Consider the following 18,780-nt stretch of genomic DNA (forward strand, 5'->3'; position numbering starts at 1 on the left):
TGAAAGTCAAATATATAAAGGTGTCCTCTTTCTCTGACATAACAGAGAGGGGGTCAACTGAAAATATTTTAGTCCACCTTTTATATTTGATCATTGTTCATCATTACAAAAATGTTGAACTGTAGAATGATGCAAAAGTGATTTTAAAATCCACAAAAGTCTGCTGGGCTTCCACAAAATGGAGTCAAACTCAGTTTTGAGCTTACTTGAGCACAGTTTGCTTAAGCCCCAAGCTGAATATGTATCTTAAAGGCAGGGTTTTCAATTTTTACACAGCATTAAGCAACATGACAACATATATTTCAAGTGTCTATTTAAGGTAATGTCTAATGAAATTTCAAATTGGAGTAGAAGATCAAGTTTCCTTTTGCTTCTGTGAAATCAAACTATTTCAAGTATTCATGGATCACTTCAATGCAGAAATCCAAATTTACCGACTCTGGAAACTTGTTAATGCAGTCTGGTTTATCTGTTTCCCTGAAGACCTAGTTATACACAAGATAGTTGGGTATGGGTTAGGGTTGGCTGGTTGTTTGATTGTCACAAATACAAGCCACCTACTTACCACTCCCTTACAGCCCCCACTTTTCCCCAGTGAGATCCATGTAAAAAGATTAAAGAATCCAGTTACATCTTAGTAGTTTCATGACCTGATTCTCATCATGACCCAGTGATTTTATTCAGTCTTCATTTTCTTCTTGTCTGAATTCTTAAGAAATTTCTGTCTTTTTGCACAAGCAACAGGGTCACCTTGTTCATTTTTTTTCTGTTTGTTTCACTCCCTCTGTTTACGATGCAGTTTACTACCATCTTGTGGCCACTTGTAAATTTCCCATTCCTGGCTTATCTTGCTCTACGTATTTCTTTTTATCATTCAGGCAAATAAAGAATAGATTTGAAAGGGGCTCTGTTAAGGTACCAAATTGAGTTGTAGCACCATGTATCAATGATAAAGCCGCAAGAGGAAAAGGAAGTGTGGCCAGATGCAAACCATCATTCCTTGCAGGAATGCAAACACACACCTGAAGCTTTTTGGAGAGATGCCAAATTTATTAGTTTTAAAAGGATGTCAATATTTATTTGTTATTGATTTGTATATCACCTTAGTTACAGAAGGACTCCAGGTGGCTCACACCATAGGGTTAAGATATTCCTTTGGAGGCTTACAACATAAATCCGAAACAAAACACAAAAAAATAGACAATAATAAAACCGGAATTAAAAACACTTTTTCCCCTAAGATTTGGGCTGCCAAAATAAGTCAAGAAGCCCCCCCCTCCCCCAATATACGGTTTGGATACCGTATAAAGGACAAATGCAATAAAAGCAGTACAATATGCAACCTATGCAACCATGAATTTCTCAGGATCTGTGGTTTGAAAACATAACTGGCTGAGAAAAGAGAACACGTGCCTTCTTTAGTAACTCAATTATATTAAAGCTTTCTTGCTAGTCTTATTAATGAAAGTTAGTGAGGATGGATGACCCAGAGAAGCTTCTATTTTTAACAATGAGAGTTGCAATTGATACAAAAGGGTAATATCTACCACGGAGAGCCAGTCTGGTGGAGAGGTTAAGGCACCGGGCTGGAAACTGGGAGATGCGAGTTCTAGTCCTGCCTTAGGCATGAAGGCCGGCTGGGGCATCTTGTGCCAGTCACTCTCTCTCCGCCCCGGGAAGCAGGCAAGGGCAATCACCAGGAGTCAGACTGTCTCGATGGCACCCCCCCCACACACAAATCTATCATGGTCAATCTATTAAGGTAAGAGTTCCCTTTAAAAGAAACCCAAAACTGATTTCTAGAACTATTAGGTAAGTGCAGAAGGTGATTAGTTACATTATGTCGTGGATGGATTTGGAGGCTCACCAAGCTGGGACATAATAAAACTGATGCCATTCAGATAAAATTAAGTCCAGCATCACCTTGTGACCACACCATAAAGCACCACTATTTAGAGGACATATTGGGACTTCAACAGGTGCAGCGTTGAAGCGCACTTCAAGTCTGTAATAAACCTTCGGTGTGCATGAACTGAAGCAACCTATAGAAGCGGAACACGTGGGGTGGGGAGCACCGAAGTTGGAGAAACGGCTAGAGGACCATCCCGCCGCGTTTCTTCCCATTCTCAGCTACAAGCAAAGCCACGCGAGGCCGCACGTGCGGGCCTTCCCCGTGAAAAGTGGCTTGAGATACACGCGCTTCCTCGAATAAAGCGATCGTGGAGATGGCTCTACTTTGCAAGCGGAAGCGGACAGCCACTGTCCCGCCATCCCGGCACGAGTCACCTCGCCCTGGCTTCCCCCTGCCGTTACATAACCCGTCCCTGTTCTAGGCCATCCCTTCGCCTTAGGCCGCACCGCGCGGTCCTGCGCGCGCGCGCTCCAGCCTCACGCTTGGCCTCTCCTGTATCGCAGAGAAGCCGCTTGATCCGAATACCGTGCAGTGGTTTTTCAACCGTCTGCGTCGTTCCGTTATGATTTTATCGCTGGCTTTTTAAAATGTCTGCTTTTTATTTAGTCATCTTGTTGACGTATGCAGAGAGGCGCTATTAAAAATAAACGCGTTAAGAGCACTTTGCTTTCTCATTGGTTCAGGCTATTTGGTGCATAAAACGTTCTGAAACCCCACCCCACGTCCTGCCTCCAAGATCAAATCCTGGCTAGTTAGCCGCCCTTGTCCAATCCTTGCAAGTAAACGCGCCCGTCACCGGACGTTCCCTGAGCAGGCATCTCCCACCCTGATGGCATCAGCCCAAACTCCTGCTTTCTCTGCGTGCGTCTCAGCGGAAACGACCCGGGAGTCTAACCAACGTTACCTCATCGTTTTCAGCCCTGCATTTAGCTCTTCCCCTCGCTCCACCCTTTCCCCGCCTCTCTTCGGCCCCTTGCTTCGGCAAAGACCTGCAGCGAGGCATTGTGGGAAACTCCCAGTCGATTCCGCCGCCCTCTCCTGTTCATCCGTTCCTCCTTTCTGCGGAGCATCTGGCTTTCAAGGTGTGACATCAGCAGCCGGGAGCCGAAGGTGGGAGTGAAGGTATGGATGGGTTTCCTCTTGCTTTTCTCGAACGTGATAAGACTCAAAAGTATAGGGAATGTATTTTACAGGCACAGCGGGAGGAGAATGGAGATTGGGAATGGCTTTGCACACAGGTGAGGACAGCAAGGGCTCCGGTGATGCTTGTGAAAGGTTGTGGGGAACAGCTCAGGGCTGCAGAACTCAGGAGGACCGTCAGATGAAAGCCAGTCATTAGGATCTTCTTCTTCTTCATCTCTTTGCTGCCCTCTAGCGGTGGTCTGGATGTTTGCGGCCTATCTGTGCTGTCTCTTCTCTTAAGCAGAGGTCACTGGACAGCTGCTGCTATGACAAAAGCATTTTGATTAGCGTCAGCCTTCTAGGTGCCATTAACCCGATCCTGGCAGCTGAGCACATTAAAATGAAGGTTGCGCCTCTGGTTGCTATGCCCTGCTGTCTCTCTTGAAGGTCAGACTGTGGGCGTGAGCAGGCACAGCAGCTGAAGACGAACAGCCTAACCTCCAGCTTAAATGGCTGAATAGCATCATGTGGCTTTTGCATTTGCAGCCAGGACTATTCTGCATAATGGTTTCCCTGAGTGCTCAGAAGTATTTCAATCTGTATTACTTTTTCCTGGGGAAAATGTTACCCTCCGGTCCTAAAAAAGAGAAGGCCAACTAAAGCATAATGTCAGAGTCTGGAAATATAGCTATGCTTAGTTTAAATTAAACCAGAAGGGGAGCGGGGAGAAAATTAGGATGTTGGGCAAACATCTTTAAAGGAAAAAAAAGGCACCTTTTGCACTGAAGCTCTCTCTCAGCATATAACAACTTTTTTCAGTCTTTAATGAGCAATCTGATCAATCTTATATTGCATTTTGCTGCAATTTTGTTGTTGAGGGTTTTTTTTCTGCCATTTGATGTGATGCCAGCCTGAATGCAGGTTTGTACAGAAAATATAATTACTTGCATCCTATCAAAAGTATCGTCTTCATTTGGAATTATAATCTATGGATTGTGTTCTTTCCCCAACTACACATAGATACACACAAGCATACTTTCTACTAGAAAAGAATGGCACTTTCATATGTATCATAGCTTTTTTCAGATTTACAGCTGAGTTTATAAAAAATAGGAAAGAACCTAATGACTAAGAAATAGTTGTCCATTGCTGTTTTCTGAAAATGAATTTACTAACTCTGGAATTCATACAGAACTAGATAGCATCTGTATAATGCTGGTAATGCTAGCATTTTATCCACTGCTGCTTTGATCACTCCTGTAGTGCTTGAAATTCCAGAGGAAAAAACCGAATTCAATATCAAATTTCTGGATTTGGGGTCCAGAAAAGCTTAAGCTTTCTTTCCAACCTTCACACAAGGAGTAGATGTTTTCCTATTCTGTCTAGGAAGGCCAAAGAGCAGTGCTCAGAGCTGTTTGGAGTAGAGTTGCATAAAAATATCAGTAATAAAATGAGCAAATAAATAAATAAAAATGTTGCAAATCACAACTGCTGTAGTTTTGTTTATGAATAAATGTTGGGGGTGTTGAGAAATCTATGCACTTGGAGAGTTTTTATCCATAGATTCACCAGGAGTTGTCTACAGTTTGACAGAGCATAAAAATGATTTGCGCTTAGACCAAGATTTCTGTTACAGACCCTTTCTTTGGAAGGACTGTTTTACTTGAGATTGAATTATAATTGCAGTATAATGCGTTGGATGCTCCTCTTGGTTTCCAGACTGTACACATACCCAGTGCAGTCAAGAAAACAGTTTCATCACAGACCCACAACCCAGATCAATGAAAAAAATGAAGTGCAGTTAAGTTTCTTTTATTCAGTGTACACAGAAGAACACAGGCTTTCTGTTGATTTTTAAACTTATTGGGGGGGAGTGGCTAATTCTCACAGGATTGTTTGTGCATTTTCCATTGGACAGCCTTATTTCGTAATTATGTGAATAAGATAATTCTTTTCCATGACTATAGTTTGCATTCAACATTATAATTTATTTTACGCAGGCACCAAAAGATTGGACCATTCACCTTTTTTCAGCTCTCATGGGTGGTGTTTTTGGAATGATTAAGGAAACACGTGGATTGAAATCAACTAGTTTCTATGGAGGCCTTCATCATGATTAGCTAGTTAGAACATGTCCTCACATCTGGAGGATGTTTTGAAAGCTCCTTGCTATAGGTGCGGTATAGAAATGTCAAAACTCATATAGAACCCAGGCCTTCTTTGACAGGTGCTTTCCTTTACCACCACCTACCCTCTTGGCATTCTGCCACTGCCATCCTGGGCAAGCTTCAGAGCTCAGTAGTATTCAGTCCTTTTAGCCAGATTGTTGACTGAAAGCTCACTTCAAAAGGAAGACAATTTTGCTCTCTTTCTTGGTTTTTCTTTTGTTTCTTGATCATTTGAGCATAAATCATCCATCACGGAAAGCATCTGGTGCTAAGTAGCTTAGAGATGCACAATTTCCACTACATCCCCTCTCAGTTTGCTCAGGGGAATGGGCAGGAGAAGACTGTTGAATACAGGCCCTCCCACTGGGTTGTGTGCTATTATTTGTTAAAGGTCATTGCTTCAAGCTGAGTCAGGATCTTTCTCTGCAGTGGCTTCTTGAATTTCCAGTGCGACACAGTAGCTTTGGACTGGTGCCTGTGAAAGACATCTTGCGAGGTCCTGCCCAATCTTTGCTTTCACCCAACAGAGCAAACAGAGGAACTGCTGGTGACATCTGGGCCATTGCATTGCTTGGAATCCAATCAGATGGAAAATGAAGAAACTAGTTACTGGAAATATTGATGAGCAAAAAAAAAAAAAAAGCTATCACTCTCTTTAGAATCACTGTTCAGTCTTGTGTCACGACACTGAAGGTTTTGTTCTTTCTTTGTGGTGCTCTGAATCTCTGCATTTGACAAAGAAAAGGAAACACCCAGGCACAAGCCATGGCTTGTATCAACCCCCTCCACCCCCACAATAGGATGGCAGTATTGTGGCTGATAGAATTCTCAACTAAGCCGTGATAATCCAACTTTGTCACACCTGGAATGTTAATAGTAGCTTTCTGCAGTTACTGTGCCTCTCTATGTGCAATGTTTGGGAGATAGTTAAACATTAACCCCAAAGAGTAGCATGAGATAAATCCACTTAAATGTATTGTGCAAAGCACCCTTTTGCAAGCTATGCAACTCAGTGGTGATTAGAACCATAAAAGCCCACTTGAATCTTGTATTCCTCTACTACCACTCTGTACAGTATATTTCTTCTTTGCTCTTCCATTTGTATCTAAGAAGGAATATAAGAGGGTATTGGCATTCTAAAGCATCTTGTTTCTCTTATGAAGCACAGTTTTATTGGGTACTGTTAATTACATATCCTCTTCTTCCTCCACAAATTGTAATTTTTAATGTGTAGTGGCTCCACTTGCCAAGAAAATTAATCTAGGAACCAAAGACTGAACCTTGAGACAAGATTTCTATATAACTGCATTCTTGGTTGTGAAATGGCTAGAAGAAATACATGCGCCCAGGGAAGGATATGAAAATGGGAACCAACAACATTCAGCTTCCATCTGTCCAAAGGTATTTCTCAGCTGTTTGGTGACTAAGAAACAGGATGGCCACAAAATCATAATAGGCTGAATTTGCACAAGTTTCTTATGTTGTAAACTCATCATTTGTAAGTCATGATGGCTGGGTTCAGTGGACACTAGGCCAAAATCAAATCAGCAATATTACAGCTTAACACAATGAGTGAATTCAGCCAGAACTGAATCAACCTTCTTCAACCTGGTGTTCTATATATGGACTAGCCATGCTCATTGAAGTTGATGGGAGTGAATCTCACATATCTGAACGTACATATCAGGTTAGGGAAGGCTGCTGTATAAACAAACCCAGGCATGATTTTTATTAGTTTAGTTCACTAGTACCAAGAACCACCTCATCCCGCTAGGGCCACATTCATACATGCACTTTGCTATGCTTCCCTCCCATCCAGGAAATCATGCCACCCTATTTCTTGCTGCCCCCACAGCAAACCCTTACTGTGCACTTGGGACAAGTGTGTGCTGTGGAGCTGTCCATACAGGTTTAAAATGCAGCATTCAAAGCCATGCGTAGTGGTTCCCTTGGCTGAAATTCCAGCCCTGCCAATGACACATGAAAAGGCACATCCAGTTGACATGCACAATGTTGTGGCCATGTGGTGCATTTTTTCTTTACCTCTGTACAGTAAAGACCAACTTAACTTTTTGTTTGCTTATTTGTTTCAGTCATCCTTGAAACTATGGGTTTACTGCTCAAATATCTGATCTAAAGACCATCTAGGTGGCAGTAACAAAATAGGGCTTTTTAGTAACTTGGCTGCCATGAAATGGTTATCAGCCAGTGGGGAAGTGCCAGTGAAAAGCTGGTGTTGAGAAAGGGATTGAGCTGTGGGAGTATAAACCATCTTGAGACCCTACCATGATAAGTGAAAGCCAGGAGCCAAGGCTTTCCTAGGAGCAGTGGCCACTGGGAAGGAATTCCCTGCCAGGAATAGACCTTTCAACTATTTATTGCATTAAACCAGGCTTAGGTTGGTCAATTTCAAGGCTTTGCACTTTCTAGGTCAATCAGCTGACTAGCCCATTAAAAAAAAAGTGGCTGTGGAAGCTGGAGTTCCAGTCTCCCATGCAACCAAAAGAGGACTGAAGGGTGAGCAAAGAAGTCAGGGCCCAGACTGAAAGGGCTGATCCCATGGAAAATGACTGGAGCCACAAGATTGCAGGCACAAAGCACGTTGCTTCAGGCCATCTCTGCGATGCACATTAACCCACCGTACCTACATTGCTTGCATGCAGCATCTTGAAAGTGGGATATTAAGGAAAACACCACTTCCAGAACCTAGCACATTCAGCTGTCCTCTGGCTGCCCCAGCTGGGGGAGGAGCCTGAGACAGGATGGAAGTGGAGGCATGTGGACATGCACTTGGGAAATGGTTAATGGGATGTCCTCCTGCTGGGGCAAGATGGCTGGGTGATTTGCCCTAGGATCCCAGTGTATCTCTACTTTTGAAAATGTATTTGAGTTGAACTTGAGATAGTAGTGCACTAAGATTAAAATCTAGATTTCACCCATTTAAGCACCACCTCCAAGTTTGTTCAGGTGTGTGCATGCACCTTTCTTTCTTTCTTGGAACCCAGAGGCCGTATTAAGCTTAGAGATTCAGAAAGAAGTTAGGTCTGTAAAATAAACTTGCTACTTCTCCTCTGTTGCAAGAGTCCCAATAATGGGTTAGAGAATGAAGGAAAAAACTCTAGATTGATAAAGACAGAGCAAAGTCTGGGGCCACAGTGAATCTGTGCACTTATTTATGCAATACTTTCATCTGAAACTTTCCTTGACCTCAACTCTGTCAAATGTGCCAGTGATCTTTCTCTTAGCCTCACTTTCTTGCTGTGCACTAACCATTTCAGTGGCGCTTCTCTGTTGTGGGTTGTAATAACACCAAAAGAGCTTTGACGTCCCCTTTCTGCCAGTTTGGTACCATGCCACAATTTTTATATCCCCTTTCTCAAAGTCAGTGAGATGGTGGCTGGGTTCACACTTCAAATTAAACCATGTGTTGTGGCCAAAACCTGGCTTACCTAAAGCAACCAAATCACTTTGAAGATGCAACATACTTTTATTAGGCATGCAAACAATTGACAGCCCTGGGCAAAAGCAGAACCATAGCTTATATGCCTTTGGCCTACTACATTTCAAAGACAAGATAAAGAAAAAAGCAGACACAGTGTAAATTACAGCATGACATTGAAATGTTTTAGATAAACCCATCTGGATGGTCTTCTCATGATTTATCCCTTTCTACTAGGACATCATGCTAGCTATACTATCTTTGTGATACGATCAGTGAATATAAACAATTTGGTTTACTGGGCCACAGGTCCCTGACTGATTCCTCCTCCTGTTGCCACTCAGGGTCAATTCAGTTTGCTGTAAATGTTTAATTACAAGAACACTTTAAGTACTTCACATGTATGGGGGGTGGGGCATCCCATAGGTTGGGTAGTGAATGCAGTTCACGTGTGTGTGGAGGGGTACCATGCATGCTTCAACAATGGTTTATAAGTTAAATCTTAATTGCCAGGATATACTTAATATGAAACCATAACTATGATTTATAGATCAAAATGGATGGATTTACACATTGCTAAGCTATCTTGTGACTTACAGTATTTAGTTTTGGCTTAGCATAATACCCGAATCCAAATTGTGTTGCTCCTTGGCAATTTTCCTTTTGCATTTCGTGAATGATGTGCCCCATCCTTTGATGGAACAGAGCATTAGTTTATGAATGAATGAATGAACTCAAGCAGTATTTTTTTTTTCTTGGTAGGAATGATTTTGCATGCTTGCATTTGATGCACCATGTGTATCATCTCCAGATCACTTAAAAGTAGCTCCTTGGGGGGATATCAAGACGATGCTTCCCCTGGCATGCCAGTTTTCCACATGTGAGAAATCACTATGTGGGCAACATGAAGGGATAGACATGCTGGGTAATCACTTCTGGGAAAGACAAATGGGAAGCATTTTATTTTTCTGATTATATTAACTTGCCCTGCAGAGCCAATATTTGGCATAATGAAGGAAAGGAGCCTTATTCCCTCACTGTCAGATTGGGTATTCTGGTGTTCAAGTTCACTGGGCCAGTACAGCATGGTGTTCAGCATGTTTGGTCATGTTTAGAGGGCAAGTTCTCTGTTTTGTGAGGAGGCTGCAGCTTGCAGAAGCACTAATATGACTCTGGACTCACAATTCCAAAGGAGGGGAGATCCTTTGAGGGGCTGGAGTTGGAAAAGGGAGAGACTAGTACTTTGAGAAACTGAGTTATAAATACATGTTCAGAAAATTATGGATCAATGTTGTTTGCCATGTCTCATGGGCACTGAAAAAATGTGTTTGCAAAAATATTTCTCCAGATGCGGTACAAATATATGTGATCCTGAAGGCTGCTTCGTTCATTGTATAACTTCTGTACATGAAGTGTTTCCAGTATAAGCACAGATGTACATGTAGATTATGTGTGTTCCTCAGCAGCAAAGCTTTCAGACCCTGTTCACATCACACACTTAATTGGATAATAGGGGTTGGGGGTGGGAAATAAGTATCTTGTATAAACATCTACCCCAGAGCGATTAGTTTTAGCTCCAGATTGTCCTCAATGACTTGCAAAGCTTCTCTAGGAATTCCATCTCTGTTTACATACTGTATATAAATCCCTCACAGCTACACGAGCAAAATGAAAAAGGCCAAAATGGGGAGGATATGGGTAAATGCTCTATAAATCCATCAGCAATTGCATTAATTACAACTGACCCTTTGCTTTTTAAAACTCACTCTGGTAGAGGGGGGATAAAAAGCCAGTTTGGTTTAATGATGAAGATGCTGGCCTAGAAACCAGAGACTGTGAGCTCTAGTCCTGCCTTAGACATGAGAGCCAGCTGGGTGACTTTGGGCCTGTCACTCTCTCTCTCAGCCCAACTCACCTCACAGAGTTGTTGTTGTGGGGAAAATAGGAGGAGGAAGGACTATTAGGTATGTTCGCCACCTTGAGTTATTTATAAATAATAAAGGCGGGATAAAAAAATCTTTTAAAAAATGGAAATGGCAGGGGGATTTAGAAAATGACTCTTCCCCACCAACTTGGTCAGAGAAGTGAGTCTGTTAATCAGGGAAACTGGAAACTGGTTCAGCTGTGTTGTGTGAAAATAGCACTGTATACATTTGAATCAATGGCATCACTGGAGAACAAAGAGGGTGAATGTGCTTTTCACATTTCAGACCCTGCCTGGGTAGGTATTTGAGCCTTCCTGAACTTGAACTGAAAGCTAAGACTACACTTCATATAAGCCAAATGTCCTAACACTTGGGAGCTATTAGATACTTGTGGAACTCTGTGGATGCATTATAGATGTTCTGGTGAAAAGGATGGTGGGAGGGATGGCCTATTCACATCATGGTTTTCACAGGGACTACAGCCAGTTACAAAGCACTGATTTACCAGAACATAACCTGTCATCACTTCTTGTCCTGTCCCCTGGGACACTCTTGGTTATTTTGCTTATCTTTGTTCTTTTCCAGGGCAGGCAGGCACATCTCCAAAACAAAGCACTAGCCTGCACCCACCAACAGTTTTGTTTTCTAACAAAGTTGATGGGACCCATTTGGACTCCAGAGAAATTCTGGGAAATAAAGAAGATGTTGAAGGCTGGCCCTTATGTTGGTTTGAAGCATGTCATCTTCCAATTCTTATAATTAAATTACTTTTAAAACATGTAATAAGTCATATGCGACAAAGAGCAAAGGAAGGCGTCACTGGCCCTCTCTTGCTGACTTGATGTCACATACTCAGTCAATCAACCAATCAATCAAAAAGACGTAAGCTGACTTTTCACTAGCAGGTTTACCCAGTGGTCTCTGTTAATGCAGGACTATACAGTACATTTTTACCCTGGTGCAAACTGGAATCTTGTTCAAATTTGCCGAGCCCAGAATGTATTAGTTTGGTTTTGGCTTAGGATGTTGCAAGAACACAGGCAGTTGCAGCTTATTCAGCAAAAGAAAATTAAGCAGGCCATGCCATAGCACCATGTGTGAACCAGGTCTCTGTCTGCAGGGCTGCATACAGAGGCACCCAGTACAAACCATGATGATATCATTTGCATCATGAACATCTCTTGTTCCCTTGCTACAAGAACTGTAGAACTTTTGTACAGAATAATCTCTTTGACATTTTGGCTCTTGAGCTATACATTTCTATCAGATTATTTCCAGTGATATATGTCCTAACAGGCAATGTCCTGTATTCTGATTTGTCAGTTACTTTATTTAATGAAATTTAAATTAAGTGTATTTTAATTGCAGCAAATTATTTAATTTTAGTCAGAAGTACTGACATTTCTCATACGGGTGGTTGACTGCATGTACTGAAAAAGATTTCTAGCAATGTTTTTATACACATATCGCTATATTTAACAGTACAATACATATTTATTTATAATAAAGAATGGAAAAGAAGGCCAAGCAGCATTGCAGTTAAAGGAAACAATGAAATAGGCACACATAAAGAACAGTCATAGCCATGTTGACTGAGCAAGGAGGGGGAATAATTTGACTGATACCAAGCATGTGAAAGCTTCTGAATTCTCCAGAACTTTTCATTAGGTAAGATGTCAAAAAAAAAAAAAAAAAAACAGAGCACAAGAGAGAACTGAGAAGGTCCCCAAAGCCAAATGTTTAAACCATGAAGCCTTCAGCTCAGCATCATCCTGAAGATGGAGATGGTGAACTGAATGTCTATTTAGTGCTGCAGGTCGTACCTAATCTTCAGGGGGAGAGAATTCTGAAAACACAAAGCCAATTAGCAACTCTGCCATATCAGGTTTGCAACACTCTAGATGACCACTAGGTGGATCAGTTTTGCAGTTCAGATACAGTAAGCCTAATAATAAATATATAAAATTATCTTCTTCAGGTAGATTGCATCCTACTTCTTGGCCATTTTTCTTGATGAACAGTTCTAGAGAACCTGAAAACCTACACAGACTTTTATGCCATTTTTAAAAATCCCCATAAAGTTATTACCTTCTGGTTTTTGAATTTTAGAATAAAAACATGGGAGGTAGTTGGATTATCAGGGTGAAGTGCTTATACAAGCAACTGTACATATAAGACATACATTTAATTTCCTTGATTTAACACTGAAATCCCCACAGCACCTTTGATTGTTGTCCTGGGTACTGAAATCTCAGCACCATGAAGAAGAGCAGATTGGGGACAGCTGACCTAATCAGTGAGTGGGTTCAACTGTGTTCTAAACTATCATAGTTTCTTTGGATTTATCTTAAGACAATGTGTAAACCCATCTACTGTACCTTGTAAAACATGGTTTATGGCTTAACTATGAATCTATCCACTGTGGCTTATTCCACAAGCCACACATACAAATCATGACTGAATGTGATGAGTAAGTATCTGCAGGAAAAAAGCTACTTTAAGCTTTATTTGCCTATGAATACCAAGATGATAGAGCAGGATGAATTGAGTGATTGAGACTTTCTAATCAGAGGGATCAGTTTTCCGGTGTTTTATCAGATATTGAATATTATAATATCCTTTGATTTGAATTGAATAAAATTGACAAACTGAATCTGAAACAAATCCTAACATTAGTGCAATCCAAAGTTCCTACCCTGCTCGATTACTGCGATGTTAAGGAGTCATGCCTAATAGTGTGCCCTGCTCAAAAGTAAGAATTTGAAGCACTCTGACCTAGATACCAAAATGCAGGCTAACCAGGAATCCTGAATATAGTTGTATGGAACAAGGTACAGTGGGGCAAAAAAGTATTTAGTCAGCCACCAATTGTGCAAGTTCTCCCACTTAAAAAGATGAGAGAGGCCTGTAATTTTCTTTAAAAATTCTTTAAAAATCAGACAATGTGATTTTCTGGATTTTCCCCCCCATTTTGTCTCTCATAGTTGAGGTATACCTATGATGAAAATTACAGGCCTCTCTCATCTTTTTAAGTGGGAGAACTTGCACAATTGGTGGCTGACTAAATACTTTTTTGCCCCACTGTATATCCCTGTTCTTAATCTGGTATCTTTTAGGGAGGAAATAATGAATGTTGAACACAGAAGGTGGTACTTGTAGAAGAAAAGCTTATTTATAATGATAACTCTTTATAAGAAAAGTAGAGTGATTCATCCATTTGTTGCAGGGTAGATGTGTTTCAGCAGTTGGTCAAGAAAAAAGTGAATATGCTTAATTTCTATTCTTGGGGAAAGAGGAATTTCTGAGAATGGAAATGGGATGACGATTTGGGTCAGTTGGGAGAGCTTAAGCAGAATAACACTTCCATCAAAAAAGAAAAAGCTGGAATTGAACAGGTTCAATAGACACAATTTTATGAAAAGCAGGAAAAAATTACAGAAGCTGAACAGGACTGCTCTATCCATATTTCTCTTCTTCTCTGATATGTCCCCTGTACCCATTAGCTATTTGCTTCTTTAAAAAATCATCTTCACCCTGAAGATAGCATTCCACTGGGTTTATTTATTTTTTTCCTTTTTAATTATCTGTTCTGTAAGCTCTGTTTCCTCTTTTTTGCAGAAAGGCTAACAGAACCCAGTAATTTGGCAAAAGTGAATATTACTGCAGAATACTAAATAAAAGGAAAGTGGGAAAGGCTAGCTTTGTAAGCCATGTTTGTGTGTTCTCTCATCAGTACTGGATGCTGAAGCTATGGAGAAAAAGCATGGATACATTATTTGTCAGCAGATCTGAAACATGGAAAAATTGACCAGAGTAGGAGTTATATGGGTAAAAAAAAAAAAAAGAAGTTTTGTTCCATAATTAAAAATCCAGCTCTAGTCTTCCAAAACTAAGAAAAAGTAGAGAGAAGTGGGTTGAAGCTGGTACAAAATAGAAAAGTGTAGTTTAGTTTAGTTTAGTTTAGTTTAGTTTAGTTTAGTTTAGTTTAGTTTAATCTTTTGCCCAGATGCAGGAAAAAGTAGGTTTTTGGAAAATCAACTTTTGTACAATTTAGATCGTATTCTAACATCGTTCCATAAAAAAAGTTTATCAAGTATTGGATTGGTTTAGGATAGTTACCGGTGAGACAATGATTTTGGCAGTTTGCTTTGTGATGATTGACACATTGGGGCCCCAAAGACATGCTCAGCTTATACATTTTGGGGATTTTGTTTACAGTACTCATTAATATGTTCCATTATCTTTTCATCACATGCAGTTGAATGCATGAACTGATCTGATGCTTTTCAGTGATGCTTAAGGATTGGTGTACATGAATAGTATTCACATTTACTTGAATGTGTAAGGAATTATTTCTACAGTCATCATGAGATAACCATACAAATTATAATGTGCAGCACATTAAAAGAGCTTGCTAGAGTTTGACTGAAAATGGCCATATCCTGGTTTTGCTGCTTACTGAAGACTCAGCAGATCAGAAGGAAAGGAGTTTATGGAGAAGGAGCCAGGAGATACATAGGAATGTACACATCAGCTAGTTCATCTGCCAAAAATCTGTGTGCTTATATGGCATATTACACAAACAGAAAGGTGGGATGATTGAATGATAATGTGCCAGCTCTTAGTGACCACACAAATAGTTTTTCTCTATGACAATCTGTCCCCAGCCTGATCCTTCAGGTCTTCCAATGGTGAGTCCTCCACTTTGCTGCTGGTCATCCTCTTCTTCTCTTTCTTTCCACCTTTCCCAGCATTATAGACTTCTCCAGAAAGCTAGGTCTTCACATAAAGTGTCCAAAGAAAGGTGGGGTATATATTTAATAATAAAAATAAAAAGGATAGTGTATAAAGCTTTCCCCAGCCTAATTTCCTTCCCAGATATATGAATCTCTACTTCCAGAATTCCCAATCAATATGGTGATTGCTGAGAATTTTGGAAACTGAAATCTATGCATCTGAAGATACCCCAAGTTAAGGAAGGCTGGCATATGAACTGACATGTTTATGAATCAGGAGAACTGTAAACAATTTGCATTATTATGCCCTCATGAGCCTTCAGAGTTTCAGAGCCCTGTGAAGAGCTTTTGTATGAGGCAACTTAAATATAAGTTTATTAATAGATCCAGCTAGCATGGGGAGTTTCACATTTAAGGATTGTGCTGCTTGTCTCTTACAAATTCACAATAACTGTCAGTGTGAAGTGATTATCCACATTTTATTAGATTCAGATTCCTGATCTGATACTAGCAGTATAAAGATTTTGGAAACTTTGTGGAATGATCATTGAGTTGTCAGCAGGGATTCTTGAAACCATTATGCAGGAGACTGAAATGGAAGGCTTCAGTTATGGCCGAGGGCTTGAAAGAGAAGAGCGAAACTTGTCCACAGACATAATGCTGTTAATTGGAAAAAATGTTGGTGCATGACCCAGCCTGTTGTAACAGCAGCTATACCGCCATACAGGGGCATAGCATAAAAATACCATGGTACAAACAGAAATTAAAAAGGAAAAGTGTCCAAATGTATTGTGTGAAAAATGCTACTCTATATGGGGATTATATTCTGACCGGGATGTTTCTGCTTGATCTTGCAGGATTTGTACTATGTTCAGGCAGGATATCATTTGAGCAAGACACCTTTTGGAGAGACAAAGCCACAGCTTTCCCAAGGTCCAGAAGTGAGAGGCGGGTCCTCCTTTTGGGCTAGTAAGAAGGGCCAACTGAAGAGAGCCATCTCAACAGCTGGCTTCACATCCCTCTGCTTTGGTTCGAGCTGAGTTTAGGCGATATCCACCTTTGCCATTCCCATGAGCAGAATGGAGTCTAAAGAAAGCACCCGAAGTGGAAACAAGACTGATAGCAAGACTGCTAGCTCAGCAAAGCCTGAGAAGCCTCATTCTGGGCCTGCGGCAAGTGCTGATAAGAAAGAAGCTCCTAAGGAGCAGCCAACTCCTGCTGCCACTACCCCTGCAAAAAAGGGAGCCACAGCAACCAGCGAGGCGGCCATGCTGAATGACCACAGCAACCTGAAACCTACTGCAGTGCCAGCAGCTGAGGGGCCTGAAGCAACCACCCATCCTGCCAACTCTGAGCATAAAGGGAACAGTGCAGAGGAGTCACCAGGGAGCAGCATCTTTGAGAACATCAAGCCCCTACTCATCTTTGGAGGGGCAGCAGTAGCTGCCATAGCTGTGATCATAGGAGTAGCCATTGTAGCTCGGAAAAAATAGAAAACCTAAGGAACACAGGGGACAGAATTTCCCCTGGGTTGTGTACTGTTCCTTTTGACATCAATGCATGCGATCACTTCTATACATACCTATAAATATGCAGTATATAGCAAGAGAGAGGTAGATAGGTCTTGCTTGAGGCTAGCGCTCCAGGGTCCTCCATCCATTTGTGCTCTCACATGTAACATAACTTAGCTTTCACCACTGTGTATAGATAGTTTTTTCTGGTCAATAGATGCTATTCTGTGTTTTCTTTCCATAGCTCCTCCCATCCCACCTTTTGGTCAGCTTTTAAACTTGGTTCCAGCATCATTTTCAGAATCCTTTGCTTTTAGTTGGGCTGTGGAAGAGTAGATGAAATGACCATTTCCTTCAAGAAGACCATCTAGTATCCTGTAGTCCAGCTCACTGAAACTGCAAGTACTTTCAAAGATACATAAGATGGCAGCATCTTCTCTAATCTGAGGACCACGTAGTCCCATCCAGTATTGATCTACTTCAGTTCATTGTCAGAGCATCAAAGTACACTCTCATCTAAATTACAAAGCTCTCTTTGGAGCATGAGAAGCTATTAGAGTTCAAGAAGCAAACTTAGTCTACTGAGATTACTAACTGAAGTCCAGAAGGCAACATCTTGGCTTGCCATCCATCACACAATGTGTACAAAGCATGGTACTAAAGATAGCCTAGCCATTGATTTGAATAGCTTTGGAACTTAGAAAAGTAGTCTTTCTCCACCATTTAAATGCATGTTAAATGCAACCCTGGCTCTGCATTGGCCAAGTACCTCTGTAGAATTTAGATACCTTTAAAAGAGGGGTTTTTTTGTTGTTAAAAAAAAAAACTTCAAATATTTAAATCTATGTGATTTAAACCTTTGGGACATTGATGAGCTCATCTGTGTATAATGGATTTTGAACAAATGCTGGAGCTTCTCATATAAAGTTACATACCTTTTTGTGCTATGAATGGGAAATAAGAAAAAAAATTATAGGACTAAGCATGTGTATTTTCCTTCATCTGGAATATGGATTTAAGGAATATTTATATATGGAATATATTGCCCAAATGCAAGAATTTGAACCCAATGGATGATCTTCATCTCAATGATATTTTACAGCTTTAAATCAAGATATACCAGAGGAATAATATAATCTATAAGGAAAGAAATAACAAAAACTGATTCGCAGGAGTCATTTTTCCCCATAATATTTGAAGTGGGATGCTGAAGATGAGAGGAAATTCCCTGTTTTGAAAGAGCCTTGCTGTGTGGGTGGTCTTCTTGAAATAATTAAAACCAGATTGGGGGGGCAGTTATTTATCTTTGATAAATTTACTAAAAATGTTTCCCTGACAGAAAGAATTTGGACACTGGAGCATTGATTATAATGTAAGATGACTGAATGACCATCTCTTTCTTTAATAGATTTTTTTTTTGGCTTGGATCATGCCAGTGTGAAACAGGTATGTGTACGTGTATGTGTATTAATTATACAAACACACCCATACCAATTAGATTAGTTTTAGTAAAAGATTGACGTTTGTGGTATGTGTGTATGTACATATCATGTTTTCATCCCATCATATTCAGAAATTAACCTACACACTAGATTTTTTTTTTTTTTTTGTATTTTTAGCCCCACTAACTTTAAACTCACAAACCATAAATCCAAAAGTATGGTAAAATGATGGCAGTGCCTAGACTACAATTAATCATCTCTCTCTTGCATTTATGGCTGTGATGTCATAGGTTAGGTTTATAAGGGAATCATTCGCTGGCAGCCATTGTTTAATATTGTGGTGTCCCACTGTTCTGAATATTTTTTCAGAACCTGCTCCCCGACTGAAAACCTGTATTCTTGTGTATATGTGTACAAGCTTTCCTAACCCTGCCTTATTTGAGAATATGTGTATATACATTACAATTTATGAAGCCTTTGTAAAGCTACAAAACTTGTATTCTTTGTAGAAAAGCAGAATGCAAC

At 40.6% G+C, this 18,780-nt stretch overlaps 1 protein-coding gene across 1 annotated transcript; it reads left to right on the top strand.

Moving 5' to 3' along the window:
- The first annotated feature begins 2,744 nt into the window (after positions 1-2,744).
- Positions 2,745-18,448, top strand: CEND1 (cell cycle exit and neuronal differentiation 1). Its single transcript, XM_007433173.4, has 2 exons — positions 2,745-3,034; positions 16,160-18,448. Exon 2 carries the CDS (start codon positions 16,373-16,375, stop codon positions 16,793-16,795), a length of 423 nt encoding a protein of 140 aa, XP_007433235.1. The 5' UTR covers positions 2,745-3,034; positions 16,160-16,372; the 3' UTR covers positions 16,796-18,448.
- Positions 18,449-18,780: the final 332 nt, after the last annotated feature.

The sequence above is a fragment of the Python bivittatus genome, unplaced genomic scaffold, assembly GCF_059951505.1.
Source record: "Python bivittatus isolate LINGU-HERP-01145 unplaced genomic scaffold, Pbiv_v1 ctg000480_np1212, whole genome shotgun sequence".
NCBI lineage: Eukaryota > Metazoa > Chordata > Lepidosauria > Squamata > Pythonidae > Python > Python bivittatus.